We start from the raw sequence: 16,606 nt of genomic DNA on the forward strand, positions 1-16,606 counted from the left end.
TACCACTGATCACAAGTTGATATGACGTCGTACCTAGCAACAAAACAACATCGCAAGGGCGCCCTCAAATATGTTTGGCGTAAAGGGGGCGCTTTTCAAAATAGTGGCAGGGTAAATGCCGTAAGGAACGAGCAATGTGTGATGTGGAATTTTTGGGAAGAAGGATACAAAAAATAATAACAATCGGGAAACATTTGGATATTGAACGTAAAATTGCCCTAGTAGTTTTCCAGTGAATTTCCAGTCAAAAGGGCTATATTTCTGTCTGATGTTTTTTGGTTTTCACGGGGATTTTTCTGGGGGATTTAGCTCTTTTATATTCACAACAGATGCACTCAAATCTTTTGCTCAAGAACTATGTCCCACCATGTTTTATTTCTCCATGGTCCCACCCACATTAATTTAATTCGGATCTTTGCCCCCCCCCATTAAATGTGGTGGCGACAAATCGAGTTGCAGGGGCCTCATTAATTGTGAACATCCATGGGTGCGCGTTGTTGATCAGAGCCAACCATTCGGCCTTTGTTACGAAAACGCATTAAGAGAAAAAAATCAGTTCAAAGTCTTTTTTGACATCGGTAAACAAAATTTTCTACTCCTGGCAGAATTTTCGTAGTTTGTCGTTATGATTGTTTCAAATCAAATTAAGAGGGAAAATGCAGTCACAGGTCAAAATCACACCATTTAATTACACCATTTTAACCTGCGAGCGAACGCAGGGCCAAACTTTGGAGTGAGGAGTGGAGGAGCCGGGGGCCCGGGGGGCTCTGGGGTACGTGCCCCCCCCCCGAAAAAAACCCAAAACGGATGAATGGATATTGAACAAGGCTAACCAAAACTTGCCTAAAAACCACACCACTGAAAGCTGCGGCCCTTCCATAAGATGCTGGTGTCCCTTTGTGCCCCCCCCAGTAAAATCCTAGCTACGCCACTGCCCTAGAGCATGGAGGACGGAACACCAGCTATCCCTCATAGGCCTATTCGTAGACAGTCTCACGTCAAACTCTGAACAACTTTTGTTACGGACATCTATGTCCTGGGGACAAGTAAAAAAACCCTTTCAATTGTATTTGCTCGTTCCCAATACTGGGCCAACGGGCCGTGCTCTGTATAGGAGGGCGAATTGCGTCTTTCGGAGCGGCACTTACCCGGCGGTGTGGCAGTCTCAGCTGTCCCCCGGTCGCAGCGGTCCCCCCCCCGGACGTAGCCGGACATTTCAGCACGACACAAGCACGGTCTCGTTGGTCTTCTGTGCTGAGATGTCCGCATGACTAACTCGCACGGTATTATAGGCGGTGCTATTATCTTTGGTGTAGGCCGATGTACAGTACACGTCACGTACAGCGTGAAGCATGCGTGGACTACACTGCTCAGCATGCCAATTAAACGGACTACTTTCCCGTTGTTGTGCGCAGAGATAGATGACGTATTTTTACCATATTTGGTAAGGGGGACCGCTGAGACCGGGAGACAGTTGAGACCGCCACACCAGTGATGGGCATCAACCGCCAGTCTGAATCATGTGACCGCGCAGGAATTTTGAACCGATCATTTTACACGCATTTTTGAGAGCGCGCCGGAGCTCTTGTTGTGTGATCATTTTTATCCTTTTTTATTTATTTTTAATGCGGACAGTTTTATCTTTTTAACGTCGAAAAATGCGAACAAAGGTGCGTCTGGCTGACAGGGCTGAGTGAATGTCAACAGACACATGATCGTGAAGGTAATAAATGGAAGGTTTGGCTAGGCGCCTATATAATTTATAAGCCTGACTGTAATTAATGCCATAGGCCTAATAGCATTCACAGGCAAATTGTTGGGAACTCACGTCAAGACGGTCAAGATTGAAGTTAATTTGTAGGCCTACCTGGGTCTTGGTAGAAGGAGGGAGGGACACGGACACTATTTGATGCTTGTTTTTATTAGGTGGCCCATTCTATCTGCCATGGACTCTGTGTTTGATTGGTCTGATGTTGAAGTTTCTGTTTGTCTCCTTAGTGTAGGTCATGTTGCATTTATGGGAGGTCTACTGGGCGAGGTTTTGGGGTCTGAATTGCCCTAGGCTGTTGTAGATCTGTCGGTGTGGACTGCTGCCATTCAGGAAGTGCTGGGAATGATGAGAGCAACCCTGTGTTGGGGCGTGTAGTGGGTGAGGTGAGCCTGGTGGGTTCGACCTTGGGTGTAAGGGGCCCTTTGGTTGATGAAAGACGATGGATCTTGTGTCTTGACTTGATGTGTCCTGAATCTGTTTGTGCTGTAATGCTGTCTTGGCATATTGAAGTTTGTTACTGGCGAAGACCTTTCCTGATGCAGGCTTTCTGGACTCGGTTACTGATGGCAGGTGACGCGATCTTGGGGTGCAGGAAGGATTGAGTTGTTGAGATACCCATTTGTGTGTGTTGGTAATCTTTGGTAAACTTAGTGGGGTTGAGGATATCGTTACACTGTTGGGCGACCTTGACATCTGGGGACGAGATTCACGGTCTGTTCCTGACCCTTGGTGCATCAGATGCTGCTTTGGACCTGGTTGAAATCTCCTGGGAGCTACTGGAGATTCTGTGCTGTGTGATGAAGCAATGAATCCTTTTACCGAAGACAGCCTCTTGGTCACAGATCTACAAAGGCAGTGATCTCCTGCATGATGATATTCGCTAAAACTGCGGAAATTCCAGAGGCCGCCCAATTAATCAATCTGTCCACTGGAAGGGGGACAGTAGGAGGCAGGTGCGGGTAGGAGTTAATGTGTAAATCCAGTCCCGAGGGAAGGTTCTATGTTCATGAAGGGAGTTGTCTTCTTGTAATCTTCCTTGGATATGGGGCAGACTTCGCTCATGGGGATGACGGTGAATACCAGCTGTTTATAAGCCTGTAGACTGTATTGAAGTTGGTTGTGGTGCCGTTGGGATATTGTGTGATGATGAGGTTCATTGGGCTTGAGTGCCATCATAGTCTAACATTATCATCCTAACATCATCCTCCTAAACTAACACAGTAATATGGGATCCCTTTCCTCCCTAACATATCATTCACATCACTGACATCACTCATTACTGACATCATTCGCATTAATAACATGGCACGGTATCGCAACAGTAACAGGAGCAATTTCAATGCAGTCTCGGTATTCACCGATATCCTCACAGGTGGGGCCTGTTTCATCGCCAAGGGATGAAGACTTGATGGCAACTTTCTCTGTGAATGTGAAGCCTTCCCTCTGAACTGGATCCTCCCACCCAACCCCAATCCTACTGTCCCTCATCTAATGGACAAACCAGTTCTTTGGGCGACGTCTAGATTTTCCTCGGGGTTACCACCCTCCCGGTTCCAGCAGATATCATCATGTAGTGTTTTTGTCATCACTGCTGTTGTGGATTTGAGAGCAACAGATTGTTTTCGGTACAAGGATGACATTTTCATTGCTTCATCACACGGCACAAGATTTGCAGCAATTCCCAAGATACTTCAGCTGGGAACATCGCAGCAACTGGCTCACCTTGGATCAGTTTCAGAATTGTTGAATCTTCTTCCCAGACGTCAAGGTCCTTACATGGTCTGGCGGCACCCTCAGTCTCTCTGTTTGCCAGAGATCCACATACATAGGTGGGCATCTCCACGACCAGTCTATCCTGTTCCTTGGGATCAACTTACCTGTCATCGGTACCCGTGTTCCGTGGGCCTGCATCAGTGACTAAGGTTTTCTCTGGTAGCAACTTCTTTGTGGCGGGGCAACATTCCAGCACAACTGATTCACGGCACATCAAGTTGAGACACAGATCCTGACTCTTTCATCAGCTGAAGAGTCTCGTACACTCAAGGTCTACCCATCAGGTTGTCCTTGTCTACTACATTTCCCTTCACAGGGAGCTCTTGTCATTTCCAGTGCATCCTGGGTGGCAGTGTTCCACACCGACAAGTTCTGCAACATCCTGGGCATGCAAGATCCCAAGACTGAACTTGGTAGATCACCTGTGAATGTAGTGGGCCTATGCTTTTGGAGACGAACAGGGACCTTGGCATCAGTCTGAATAAACATGGAGCTTGTGGTAGATACAGGGTCCTACTCGAATGGGTGACACAATTGAGTACCGAAGTGACAACATTTTGAACCAGGAATTGTTGTGCATGGAATATGCACGTTTTGGTTCAAATGTTTGCTCTCACACTAATGCCTTTTACACACACAATTATGCGCATGAATTATTTTCACTTCGTTACTCTATAAACAAGAAGCTATGTGGGTCTATACTTTTATTTCCTTAAAATAAATGACCCAGCATTGGGCATCCTTCTACGAAGAGCAGTTTCCACTTTTGCCTTTGAGCCCAAAATATCTGTTGCCCTGTGAAGCCAATTCTTGCCATTTTTACACTCAGCCTGGTTAGCCAGATTTTGCCCAACAAGCATGTCCCTAAGTTGGAATCTTTTCAGATGATCATTATGCAAAATGTGATTAAGTTACTTGTAAGGTGCCCTTAATAAGTCTCAGTCTGATCAGATTTGAAACAAGTTTAAGTTAACGTTGTTGCACTGATCAGGCTAAAGTGTGGAGCTTTCTAGAGTTTCCCTTCAACTAATTGTGCCAGATGCCAGAAATTCAAAAACTTTGATGGAATACCTGCAGTCATTGCTTATCTTGAGTAGCACTTTCCATGCAGAGGACACATCGTAAAGGTACATGTATGCAAGTGTTGGTATAGGTGAGTTACAACTTTTTCACATTTTGTCCAAAAAATGTTTGAATGTAGAACTGTAGCATGTAAATTGAAACTTCCTGATGACATTTTTCCTGGACAAGGATTCGCAAAGATATTTAAATTAGAGAAAGAAAACCAACAAACCTGAGAACTTGACAGATGTTCATTAACCCCAACGGTCCCAAATCCTCCAACATAATTAGCCATGTCGGAGTTAGCACCTTGATTTTTGCTGGGTGAGCTTGAGCCAATCAAGTATTTGAAATTGTACCAGTCCAACTTCCTCTTTTCTTTTTTTCAGAAATAATTCTCTTGGCCTGTTTTAAAAATGATGCAGCTTTTTGGGGCAATTTATTAAATTTAGTTATCTTCAATTTTTTTGTGTACAAAAGCACGTCACTCTTGCTTAACTCTAGTCAAAACGAAGGGTGACTTTATTTGAAATTGGTAGAAGATTTGGACTTACTTTTAATAGTGTTTCATAAATTGGACTCTCGTGTTACGAGACATGTACCAGCAGATTGAAAAATATAAAAAAATGTGAATTGCTCATTTGAACATTGGTACTGATACATGTAGATAGGATAAACTTCATGAAGACAATACACATCTGAGAACAGCTGAATGTCATCAGACTGGAAGATACAATAACAAGATTTGTAATGCCAAACATTGCTAAATTTAGTTGTAAGAGTTATATGCTTAACCTGCTGACATATTTGTCAAATTATGGGACAAATAGGTCTCCAATCTTGCAGTGACCATACGATGATGCTCGCAGATGATGTGGACATACATGCAAGAAGATACTGTCCAGATATTCGATTTGAATGGCATTTGCAGTAGCTCGTCTGATTCATAGTCTTGCTGCTGTTAAAAGCTTACCATGCATATTAGTCAGTGTGCATTCCCCCCCCCACCCTGTATTTTTTTCATGCATTTTTACTTACACATTTTTTTTTATCAAAGAAGAAACTTTAAGTTTACAATCCAAAGCAAGTGAACATTTGACTTGGGAAGAAGTCCAAGTATCCATTAATGATATTTCATCTGCATTCAAAAATGTATGCCTGATTGATGTTCGTAAAAGTGACTTGTTACCCACCTATACATGTACTGGGTATTTTAGACTGTAGTGCTGAGCTACAGCATAAGGTTACAGATGTGTTATGATAGTTCCTATTTTTTACAGTAAGTTTACAAATGACACATGGGCCACTTGGGTTAGTTGGAAAATTTCAATTGGGGCTCGTTGGAGCATATTCTAACAATCTCTAACATTATGATTATGTATGAACAAATTAATGTGCTAACGTATGAAGAAAGCTTCTTTTAGATCAAAGTTCTGTAAAGCGAAACTTAACATGCAAGAATGAAGGAACAAAAAAAATAAATAAAAAGAGAAAGCAGCCTGGAGTAAAATATGTCTCCAAAATAATGTAAGGCCCAATAGAAGACTGAAAATAAGTTACACTGTTAGTTGCTGCATTGATTTAACTCACTGATATGTGTAGAAAAGTGCATGTGTACAAAAATGTGTGTTTTCCCGGAGAAGTTTGAAAAATGTGTATTCGAAATTGTGACACATAAATTCAATTTGGCCCTGATTTTGAGAATGATTTGTATCCTGGTTTCTTTTTGCTGTCACTGACAGTCAATATTATTTTTCTTCATTCAAATAAATGAATGTGCGTAACGTTACAAGATTAAAAATTGAATACATTTTTTCATGTTAAGGCCCAGCCTGTTTTTAAATCACTGAGGGGGATATAATTACTTCCTCTATTTGTTTTCATCAATGTGATTTGACCGCAATTGACAGGAGGATGGTGGACAAGTCACATGTACATGCATTTGACATTTGCCAGAAGAGGTGATAATTTTTTGTGTGTGAAAAGATATATTTACTTGTATCACCTGCTACCAGAAATGTGTCATGCATGTGTGCAGCCTCAAGAGGGTTACTAAACGCAACCACTTTGAATGAAACGTGATTGTTGTTTGATACAAAATGTGATTATTAGCAAATCAAAAAACATACAAGTTTGTTCTTGTTTGCAAGACGGTCTAAAATTATTGCTTGAGTATGGTTTGCTTTCTCTGAAAGAGTTATCAACAAAATTTTAATGTTAGTCCTCAAGAAATTACGTATTTCCAAATTAATTTGGAGGGATCATGTCGACATGAAACAATTGTGTGGTGATCTGCTCATGCAGTCTTAACCCTTGCATCTATATTGTTTTTCAGATTTCCACTTCTGCAAAAAACAAGATGTGGTAAATGTACACTGTATATTGAGGTGGCCTATTTGAACAATATTTATCTTGTATTAATTAATCAATCCCTTTTTTGCAACATGGGGTGATATTTGCTACCACAGCAAACTTTGCACAGGAGTTATACACGGTCCACCTCTTTTTAGACTTCTTGGGCTTTGTGCCTCTATGAAACGAATGGAGCCGAGGATAGAGTAGGAGTGTCTTAAAGGTGGTGACTTGGAGAATGTTTGGTGGCTTAACCCCCTCATCCTAGCCATCTCTAAGCTATGCAGACTGCTAGATCATTTTTTGACAACTCTGACTGTGAACTGACGGACGCACCTGCACTACCGGTTAGATTAGTGATGGAGGAAGATGACCCATTCCTTCAAGAAACCAATCCCCGGCCAAGGATCCATCAGCTAGGGTCACCATGCAGCCAAAAACAGCCAAGATGGCAGTAGTCTCAGCTCGGATGACCAGCTGCACCCTCCTGACTAAGTTAATGGAAGAATGAGTCACAGAGGATCTCCATGCCTGTACCCATGCAGCTCATCTTGGCTTGCTGCTTTCAGTTGTCAAGGTAAGACGTCTGTCATTTCTTATCAGAGAGTGAAATCATTATAATCTTCTGGAGTACATAACAGATTTTGGTTCATTGTTTAAAATTACTTTCACTTTAACAGTTCCGTATGATAGCTGTTCCATGAATGAGTATGATATATGCGACCCGAGAGGTATATTTCCAGATGAATAGCATACGTGTGGCTTGCATGTATATTCAGTATGAGACAGCGTTGCTTAGTTGTATTTATAGTTTTTAGTATGCTATCCACACAGTGTGTTTCAAACTGTAATTCCTTTGTAAATGTACATGCAACAGAAGTGCTAGTAAATACTGAAAAAGGCTTTCATGAAACTCTATATTACACATTAAAGTCAGAGTTGATTACAATTCTTACATGGGTCTGCTTCAAGCCTTCATGTACATGTACATACCATGTACATACATGTACATGTCCTACAAGTCACCAAGGTTTTGTAGAAAAGCAGGCTCTTGTGACAGCCTCTTTTCGTGAACAGTCAGTTGGAAGGTTTGGTCATCTCTAGAATTATTTGCTGTGAACTGTCCCAGTGATGGAGGCTTCCCAGCGTATTTACCCCCCTTCTGTTCTCTAATATCCATAAATGCCCAGGCTGATGTGTTATTATATCCTGATCCTCAGTTCTAATTCATTTTTTAAACCAGCTCCATCTGATGCCTCTTAGTCTCCTGTACGGTGAAGTTTTTCCTGCATTTTCCTTACTTTTGGTCATTTGTTATTTACTTTTATATTAATCAATTTATACATCAGATAAAAGACACTGTTGCCCCAGGGGGAGGGCAACTGTTCCCCCCGATGGATTTATTAAAATATTCTGTACAGAGAATACTTTGTAGGTATAGGTAGGAGAGAAAATAATTGGTATAATAACATTAGCACCCAAACCCTAAGAATGCAACAGCAGCAAATAAAAATGAGGATGTCAGGACCGTGAGTATAAGGCTTTTGCTTTTGGGTCTTTCCCAACATCATGTCGAATGAGCCCAAAGTGGCCTTTGCTTTTAAACTTGCCCCCCTGACACCAAAAGCTGGATATGCTGCTGATAATTAAAAGACCATGCCCAACACGGACTGATCTTTGAAAGACTCTTGTGTATGTTCTGTCCTTACTTGACCTACAGGTCAGAGATGACTTTAAACTTTGTCTTTTTTGCACTGTACCTTTCAAAAATACACATTTACTAAAAGGGTGTCTGCTTCATTACAGATTCAGGGAAGTGATGTACATTGACAGCATTGGGCTAGAAAATTTCAAGTTTTCCATTTTCCCAAAATATTTTCCTTGATTACAAATGTTAAAGTTTTTGTCTGAAAGGGGTTTCAATTTAAGTCCCATTTTCCCTACTTCCGCGTAAACATGTGATTGAGTGCTGAAGACTAAATTTTCATGTGATGATTTTCAATCTCAGAAAAAGCTTCCCAGAATTGTCTTTCTTTAATACAGATGCGATTTTCAGATTTTCAAATAGGAGTGACAACTTGTGCCAAATACATGTAACATCTGAAGGTTGGTGCCATTCACATGGTTTTGGCTAAAATTACAGTGCCCTATTGAAGTGAACTGAATTAGCCAGCGTCCGTGATATTGGTTAGAAATTATACAAAGAAACAATGAAATTGACTTGAGTGGCATTTTAATCTATGACCCTCGAAATACTGTTTCAAACATTGCTCCATGTGACACAGGCTATACTATGAGTTGTGACAGGATGTGCTCACCACTTCTTCTATGGCTCAATAGACCAATCCATTAAGCCTCGCCTTATTGTTATCTGACCAATCACAACTGTAATTTATATCTGACACTCGGGCATGAAAGTCTGACATGTATACGCATACGTGATATGCCCGGCTGTAACATGGGTGGTATTGAAGAAGAGCATGTGTTAAGTGCACAAATGCAAAGTGTGCGGGGCTTACTGGATTCATCTATTTGTAAATTTTAAAGTTTTAAAATTTTTTACTGTTTTTTTTTCATGGAAAAATAATTTATCACGGGTTTTCAGTTAAGTCACTACTTCTTTTGTGATTCAGTTGCAACTTTTTGTATGTTTTAAATGTGACCACTGCAAGACATTGTGTATGTACTTCATTATGATGGTGCTGTGAAATAAACCTGCCTTTTTTCTCGAAAAATAATCTAAAGTTTTCATCAATGGAACAGGAAATCTTTCAGATAATTGGTGGCAGCAAATGGAACAGTCTGGTTTTGTTGTTTGACTTAAGTTTGATCTAAGTTTGATGTAATGCATGCTCAAAACACAAAAGAAAAGCATCATTATGTTGGCCACCACCAAGCACCGCAAAAGCCTTCCCTTAAGGATAGTGTTAATTCTTCAAGAGATTGGTTTGTTTTGTTTATTATTGTTTTCATTCTTTTTATTTATTTCAACTTCAAGTTTTAAATTAATTTTAGATAAATTTTAAACTCATATCTAGATTAACTTTTTAGAATGATTTTTTTAATTTACTTTTTAATCATTTTTCAGAGTAACTTTTTAATTGATTTTAAATTTAATTTTAAGTTTATTTGTTATGAAGTTTAGTATATTTTATTTATTTTGTACATGTACCGGTATTCCGCTAGAGCAGCGTATTTTCGCATTGGTCACAAATAATATGAGACATTTAAATGTAAGTGAAGTAAATTCACAAAATGTGGTTTCTTTTACACTGGCCAATATACATGTACCAGTTCAAGTTCTATTAAAGTTGAATGTTTTATCTTTGAATTGAGTGGTATTGTAAATTTCAACTTTAACAACACCTAACACTCCTCAATCCTCCAACAGGTGAGGGATTGAGGAGGATTAGGGTTATGGTTATGTGGAAAGCCAATAGTGAGAGGTTCAAGCACAAGGACATGTTAAGAATCCAATGTGCCCTAATGCTTCAAAGTGAAGAAGAGCTTGTGTTATTTTTTCAAGTTTTATTTTGTCTGGATGTTTGAAGGACTTCATATTTGCAGAAAAGAGTGTATGGCCATGCATTCAGAATCTGCAAATTAAGTGTAATTTGTTGGTGAGAGGGCATTATTATAAGCTTCAGATGTGCACTTGCAGCACTAAATCAGCCCCTAGTAGATCACCAATAAATGAGTTTGAAAATTTAGAAATGGGGGCATCCCACTCCAAACTCCAATAATTTTGAAATTTTTTTTTAATATTAATCAAAGAATCTTTGTCTTTAAAACTGTTTTGTTGAGTAATTTTTAGGGGAGTATGCAAAATCCCTTGTCTGTTTTTAAATACTACTTCATCAGCAGGGAAATTGAGTAAATGAACAGTTGAGACAAAGATGTTAATTTTTATGTTTTATAAAAACACTGAACAATGGACTTTTGAGTGGAATTTTCCAACCGATAAGGTTGAATACATAAATACTTATCTCTTCCCCTCACTTTTTAAAGTTATCTTGGTTGACAACAAATTTTCAGATCTTAAAATTGAGGTTTTGACATGTATCATTGCTCAGTTTCCCTTATCAGTTAAAATTGTATCAGTTAAAAGTTATGGTTACTAGTTACATTGTAATTTGCCCACTCATCTTTGCCAGAAGTTTAAACATGCACTAGACTGATAATCAAACCTAAAAGTTTTTTTGCTCGTAATATGAACCTTTCTCTTTGATATCATGATAAAGTTACAATAACAGTTTTGCATGTTTAAATAAGGTGCCAAAATAAGAACAAAATATCCACAATTTGGTCAAAACTGGTTTTTAACTCCATTTAGCACACCACCCAAATGAAAAGTCTTCTTTTTTCTCTTTAATTTGATACAAGTTTGTGGTTGTGATGCTTATAGTTCGGAAGTTAAGTTAAATTTCCATATTTTAATTTTGTGTATTTATTTGCCCATGTTTATATTATTATGTGCAATTTATAAAATAATATTGCCTTGATTTGTCTGAAGTCGTGGAGACTAAAAGCAACTTGAAGAACTTGTTGCACAAACATTGTAAGTTGCAGAATTTCAGAAGCATTAATTAAACCAGGCAACAATTGTCATTTGCCCTTGAGAAGCAAAGCTGTCAGTGGCAGACAACACTGTTTTCTGAAACAATATATTGGGTTAATGGTGAATCATCTAAAATGGCTTCAGGCCATGCTCTTGAAGATTGGAGATGCATATGTACACTGGATATTTGGACTTGGTTAAGACTAGAGAGAGAAATGAGTTGGGTAGCAGGGAAGCTCCTAGCTTCTTCAGGGAGTGGTTGTCCCTGCCAACTGCATGCCCCAGGTCCAACTGACCCGGTTGGTAGTACCTGGTAAGGGTCCCTGACTCAGGGTTACGAGTGAAGTGTACCTCACAGTGAACTGGTGAATGGATGCCTAAAGATGAGGAATATGATGTACATCTGTACTAATCAGTATAGTGGACTACTCGTCTTCGTTAAAGCTTATCAACTCCACTGAATGTGGTGAACAGTCACAAAACCCTCTGAGATGAAAGTGAACTTCCAGTCTCTTGCACTGCACCGACTTCACTGCTGAAGGATTTTGCAGCAGGATTCGGTATGAACACGGCAGATGACCTTGGATGCAGCAAGAATCTTATCTTGTTTACACTGTCATCTTAAACAATGCAGTGGAACTAACTCATCACAAATAGGCCTGTGGACCAAGCAGCAGCAACACTTGAAGTAATGGCCTGATGTTGACTCTGAAGTCGTCGTTTATACTGCACAGAGCTTCACTGAAACTTGAACGATAGATCAGTGGGACTTAGTGTTCTGGTACATCTGTGCCCATCGACAATGTCAACTTGTCTGCTGTAAACTTGCAACCTATAACATTCATTGTTACAGTGTACATATGCATCTGTTTCTTGAAAAAGTAACTCAAGAATTTCACCACATGCAACAGCGTCAAATGAAATGCAAAATTTGTCTTTGCTACCATGTTTAACAATAAGAATATTTATTTTCCTAGCTTTCGATGGAATTTTCTTGTCAGTGATATGTTCTTGTAAAAAATTTAGTATTCTTTTTCACCTGCTATCCTCTTGCAGTCTGTACGGTTTTCAAACTTGCATTGTGATTAGACTATTATGTGTACCATTGAGAACTACACATCTATTTTAAGTTGAACTTGTTTTTTTCTTTTTAGTAACTTTTTCTGGGTGTAGGAAGATTTTAGGTGCCTTATCCTTGGAACAGCCCAACATCAGGGTGACACTGGGGTGTCCATCTCCAGATGTCGGTAAAGGCGTGATTTCATACCTGCTTGCTTGGTGTAGAAAGTGTGCACGTGACATTATGGAATGAGTTTATGTCATGTACTTGTGCTTGAATCAAGTTCAGATTTCTTGTTCCGTCAAAAGCCTTAAAGGGTCCATGCAATGCAATTGTTTTCATTATGACCCGTGAAAACATACCTTTGTGTTTCAGTTGAACTTGTATCTAATTTTTTTTTCTCCTGTTTAAGATGTGTTTTATGTGTCTTCTATTTATGGCAATGTCCATATGGGTAATTCCAGAAATTAGGGGTCCAAAAGTGAGACATTTTTATGTCCCTGTTACATCTGACCTTTGTTATTTGACATGGAAATATCACCGCAATTGATTTCAAACTATTACTGTTCGTTTGGTTGGTAATTTCCATTAATTCATCACTCTTGGAAATTAGAAAATGTGTTCTGAACTTACAAAATCAGATATCAGATGTAACAGGGACACACACATAATGGACCTCTAATATCTGGAATTACCCGTATGGGAAAAGCTGTGATGTCATCCCAGGGAGGAAAACTGCTTCATTTATCTGTGTATCCCACTCCAAAGCAGGATTTTAAAAGTGGCTGTTCAAAGTTCTCTTTTTTTGGTGGGATGTTGAGCAAATTCATTTCTATAAGCCAGCAAGCTATTATAGGAATGCTTCAGTGAGCAAACCTTGAATTCACAATTTGAACAGAAAACATAAACGGAACAGGGCACTCTCTGAATGAAGTAACAGCAACAGCTTCTTCTGTTGTCCGCATAGACAACTTTAAATGGTTAAAAGAGTGCACTTTTTAGTCCACCTTACTTTAAAAGGATTTCAAAGATTTTTAAGGCATTGAGGAAGAAGTTGCACAAAAACTGGGGCATTGCTTGGACCATGTAAAGTCATAATATTTTTTGTTAAGACAGCAAAGCCTGTGATTTTTAAATTGAAAATTGTAAGAGTGAATTTTAATGTTGAGTTTTGTTTTGACCAACAAGGGCAGATCCAGGGAGTCAACAAGGACCATCCCTACCAGCGGTGGAATGATTTTCAAAGTGGGAGGGGGGGCAGTTGCTAGACCATCAGGCTACAGCCATTATTAGGCTGATCTATTAAGCCCCACCCCATTATAGGACATGCAAAAAGTGTGGGAGGCAGGCCCCCCCTCCCCCACTTACGCTGCCAGTGGCCACCCCCCTCAAAAAAAGAAAAACAGAGCCCCAGAATGAATAAAAGTTTATTTTTTTGGTTTGTTTTATTTCCCTTCCTTAAAAAAGAAAGGAAAAACTCCTAAAAGGTAGCGTTGACCTTCAGAAAGACCATGGAAATTTACTTGAAACAATTTTCAATTTTTTAGACCCTAAAACAAGTTTGGCCCCCACCCTCTGAAAATTTGTTCCTCGATCTGTCCCTGTGGGAAAAATATTTTTGTAAAACTGCTTGAAGTAGAAGTGGTGAGCACTACTGTATTTTATGCCATATGTTCCCTATGGTTTTTATATTGTAGGAAGTTATGCAATACTTTGGATGTCGAGCTCATATTTGAAATAAGCCTTTTTTTGAGTTAAATTTGAATAAAATCTGGAACACTGAGTTGTCTAATTGCACATGAAATAACAATTTGAATCCCCTAGACTTAAGACATTGTTGCTACACCTCATGATTTCGGACAAGCTTTTGCAGAGCGATCACCATCTCTAGAATGGGCTGGTTCCTTTGTGCAATTCTTACCCTTTGAAAACTGTGCATTGTTGCTAGGTGTCTCTTATGTAACTAAGCAACAGCTGGTCCCAATAGGAACAGTGTCTTCAGCCTTGGGAATTTAAATCTAGATGTTCTTATGGAGTTAAAGAACTCAGTGTATCAGGTTTTATTTTAAAGTTAACTCGCAAAAGGCTTATCGGCAAGAATTTGCATGATCTGAATGGGTGATGTTGTGTTCACAGATTGCCAAAATCCGTGAGCATACCTGCATTTTTCCAAGCATCCTCATGAAATTCTGCAGGTCAAGCAAAGACCACACTATTCTTTACTCCTGAGGAAAAAGTTGTCATCACTTAATTAGATGGTCACCAGTAACAAAAGTTACAGATGCACATTGTGGAATTGTAAAGGTGGAAGTCTTCATCACTCAATCCATCAATATTCAATTTACCCAGGTGCATTCCGGTGAATATTGTCCCCAAACTTACATGTATAAGGTCGATCGCGTAACAAACTTACAGTTATATTTATAGGGTTGAAAGTTGTACTTTTCAAAGTGGTCGCTTTCTTAAAGGAACTTGAAATGTAACAAAATGGTCAGTCAGTCCAGAATGAGGGTCTCTACATGTATATTGTCTCCTTGTGCTGAAATCTCAGGAATATGTGCAGTTGATAAATTCAGCAGACACCCCAGATAGTCTTTGAAACGGTTGATCTTAGAATACTTTTTTAATACCGATTTCTTGATCAGTATTCAGCTGAATTGTAGTGTTCTCTCAGTTCCCACAATTGTCGTCAATGATTTCAGTCTATGTTAGGCATCTGATAAGGACACGTTAAGCAGACTTCATCCAAGCTTCTTCTTGCTCCCATACTGTCTTCTAGAGACCACACCAACATAGCACCATCATGGCTTTAGGCCATCCATGTCAGAACTTGTCTCATCACTTAAATCATTAAGGATTCTTTGCCAATAACACTGAATGGCCTGGATGTGACGTTAAAAAAAAATGGAAAGGTGACTCGCCTAGATGTGATTTTAGTAAAGATTATACAATATCACATCCACACCCCCAAAATCACATCTGAGCTATAATGTAATGGTCCAACAGTGTGCCGCGTGAAAACTTAGGGTACTACGCGCTGATTGCTAGTACTGCTAGCTGTCTGTTTAAAACAGAGGCTGAGCCATACCATTTTACAGTTTGGGGGTTCCCATCTATCACAGGGGCTTGTCCCGGATTTTGTTGCGACTTTTCAGCAATATCATTCGCCTCTTTAAGGGTGGATTTGATGCAGCCATTTCAGCCTTAGGATTTTATAGTCCATTCTTCATTGAAATTGGATTCAATAGTTTAGATAGTTTAGTCCATAATAACTTTTCAACTTCTTTTTCATGACGACGGGTCCTGCGTATATTACGCACTGTACAGCACATGCATGCGTGGCCCGCAGCTAGTACATGTACAGTAAGTAAAAAGTACATGTAATGTGTACAGAAACATGTACATGACATGTACATGTAAGCCTGCACGTACAGGTACACATGCACCATGCTTGGACGTACGTGGACATGGATGTACATGTACAGTAGGCCTATACATGTACAGTATGCACATGAAAAATTGAACAGTACATGCTGTGAGTATAGTCATGATCAGTGTTTGTAAATAATGGCCAGAACTGGTTTGTGGTGTCACGGTATGAATACCAATCGGCGCATGTTGCTGCAATTAACATTGAAGTGTCTGGTTTATACTGCCATCGGGTTTGATAGTTTGATGTGTTAATGCATAAAGGAAGCGTGCTGGACTCACAAGGTGGCATGTGTGTTGTGCATTATGTGCACGTAGACTTCAAGTTTAGCATTTAAAGATGTTCGAGAATGAAATGTTTATTTTTGTCTTCACAAACAATTTACACAAACATTTCACTTGGTCATTCATAGAAGTTTGATTTAAAAATTCAGACCACAGGTTTAAATCTCTCACCCTGCATGGTTTTTCATTTTAAATAAATGTCTTTATTTATTATACTCAGTCCAGCTGATTAACAGAATGCATTTTCTTAAATAAAAAAAATTACTAGAAAAGAAATTGGTACTTTCAAGTAAAACCGCGGCTGTAAGGAAAGCTC

At 39.5% G+C, this 16,606-nt stretch overlaps 1 protein-coding gene across 2 annotated transcripts in view; it reads left to right on the forward strand.

The window, feature by feature from the left end:
* The first annotated feature begins 7,450 nt into the window (after window positions 1-7,450).
* LOC110987677 (peroxisomal multifunctional enzyme type 2-like) overlaps window positions 7,451-16,606 on the forward strand; it is a 45,594-nt gene continuing 36,438 nt past the window's right edge. For both annotated transcript variants that reach the window (XM_022250623.2, XM_022250641.2), the window contains exon 1: window positions 7,451-7,535. In XM_022250623.2, coding sequence (XP_022106315.2) covers window positions 7,466-7,535 — 70 coding nt within the window. In that variant the 5' untranslated portion in view covers window positions 7,451-7,465. The remainder of the gene's footprint in view (window positions 7,536-16,606) is intronic.

This window comes from Acanthaster planci, linkage group LG05 (genome assembly GCF_054643075.1).
Source record: "Acanthaster planci isolate LZ-2023a linkage group LG05, COTS_SCS, whole genome shotgun sequence".
NCBI classification, from domain to species: domain Eukaryota; kingdom Metazoa; phylum Echinodermata; class Asteroidea; order Valvatida; family Acanthasteridae; genus Acanthaster; species Acanthaster planci.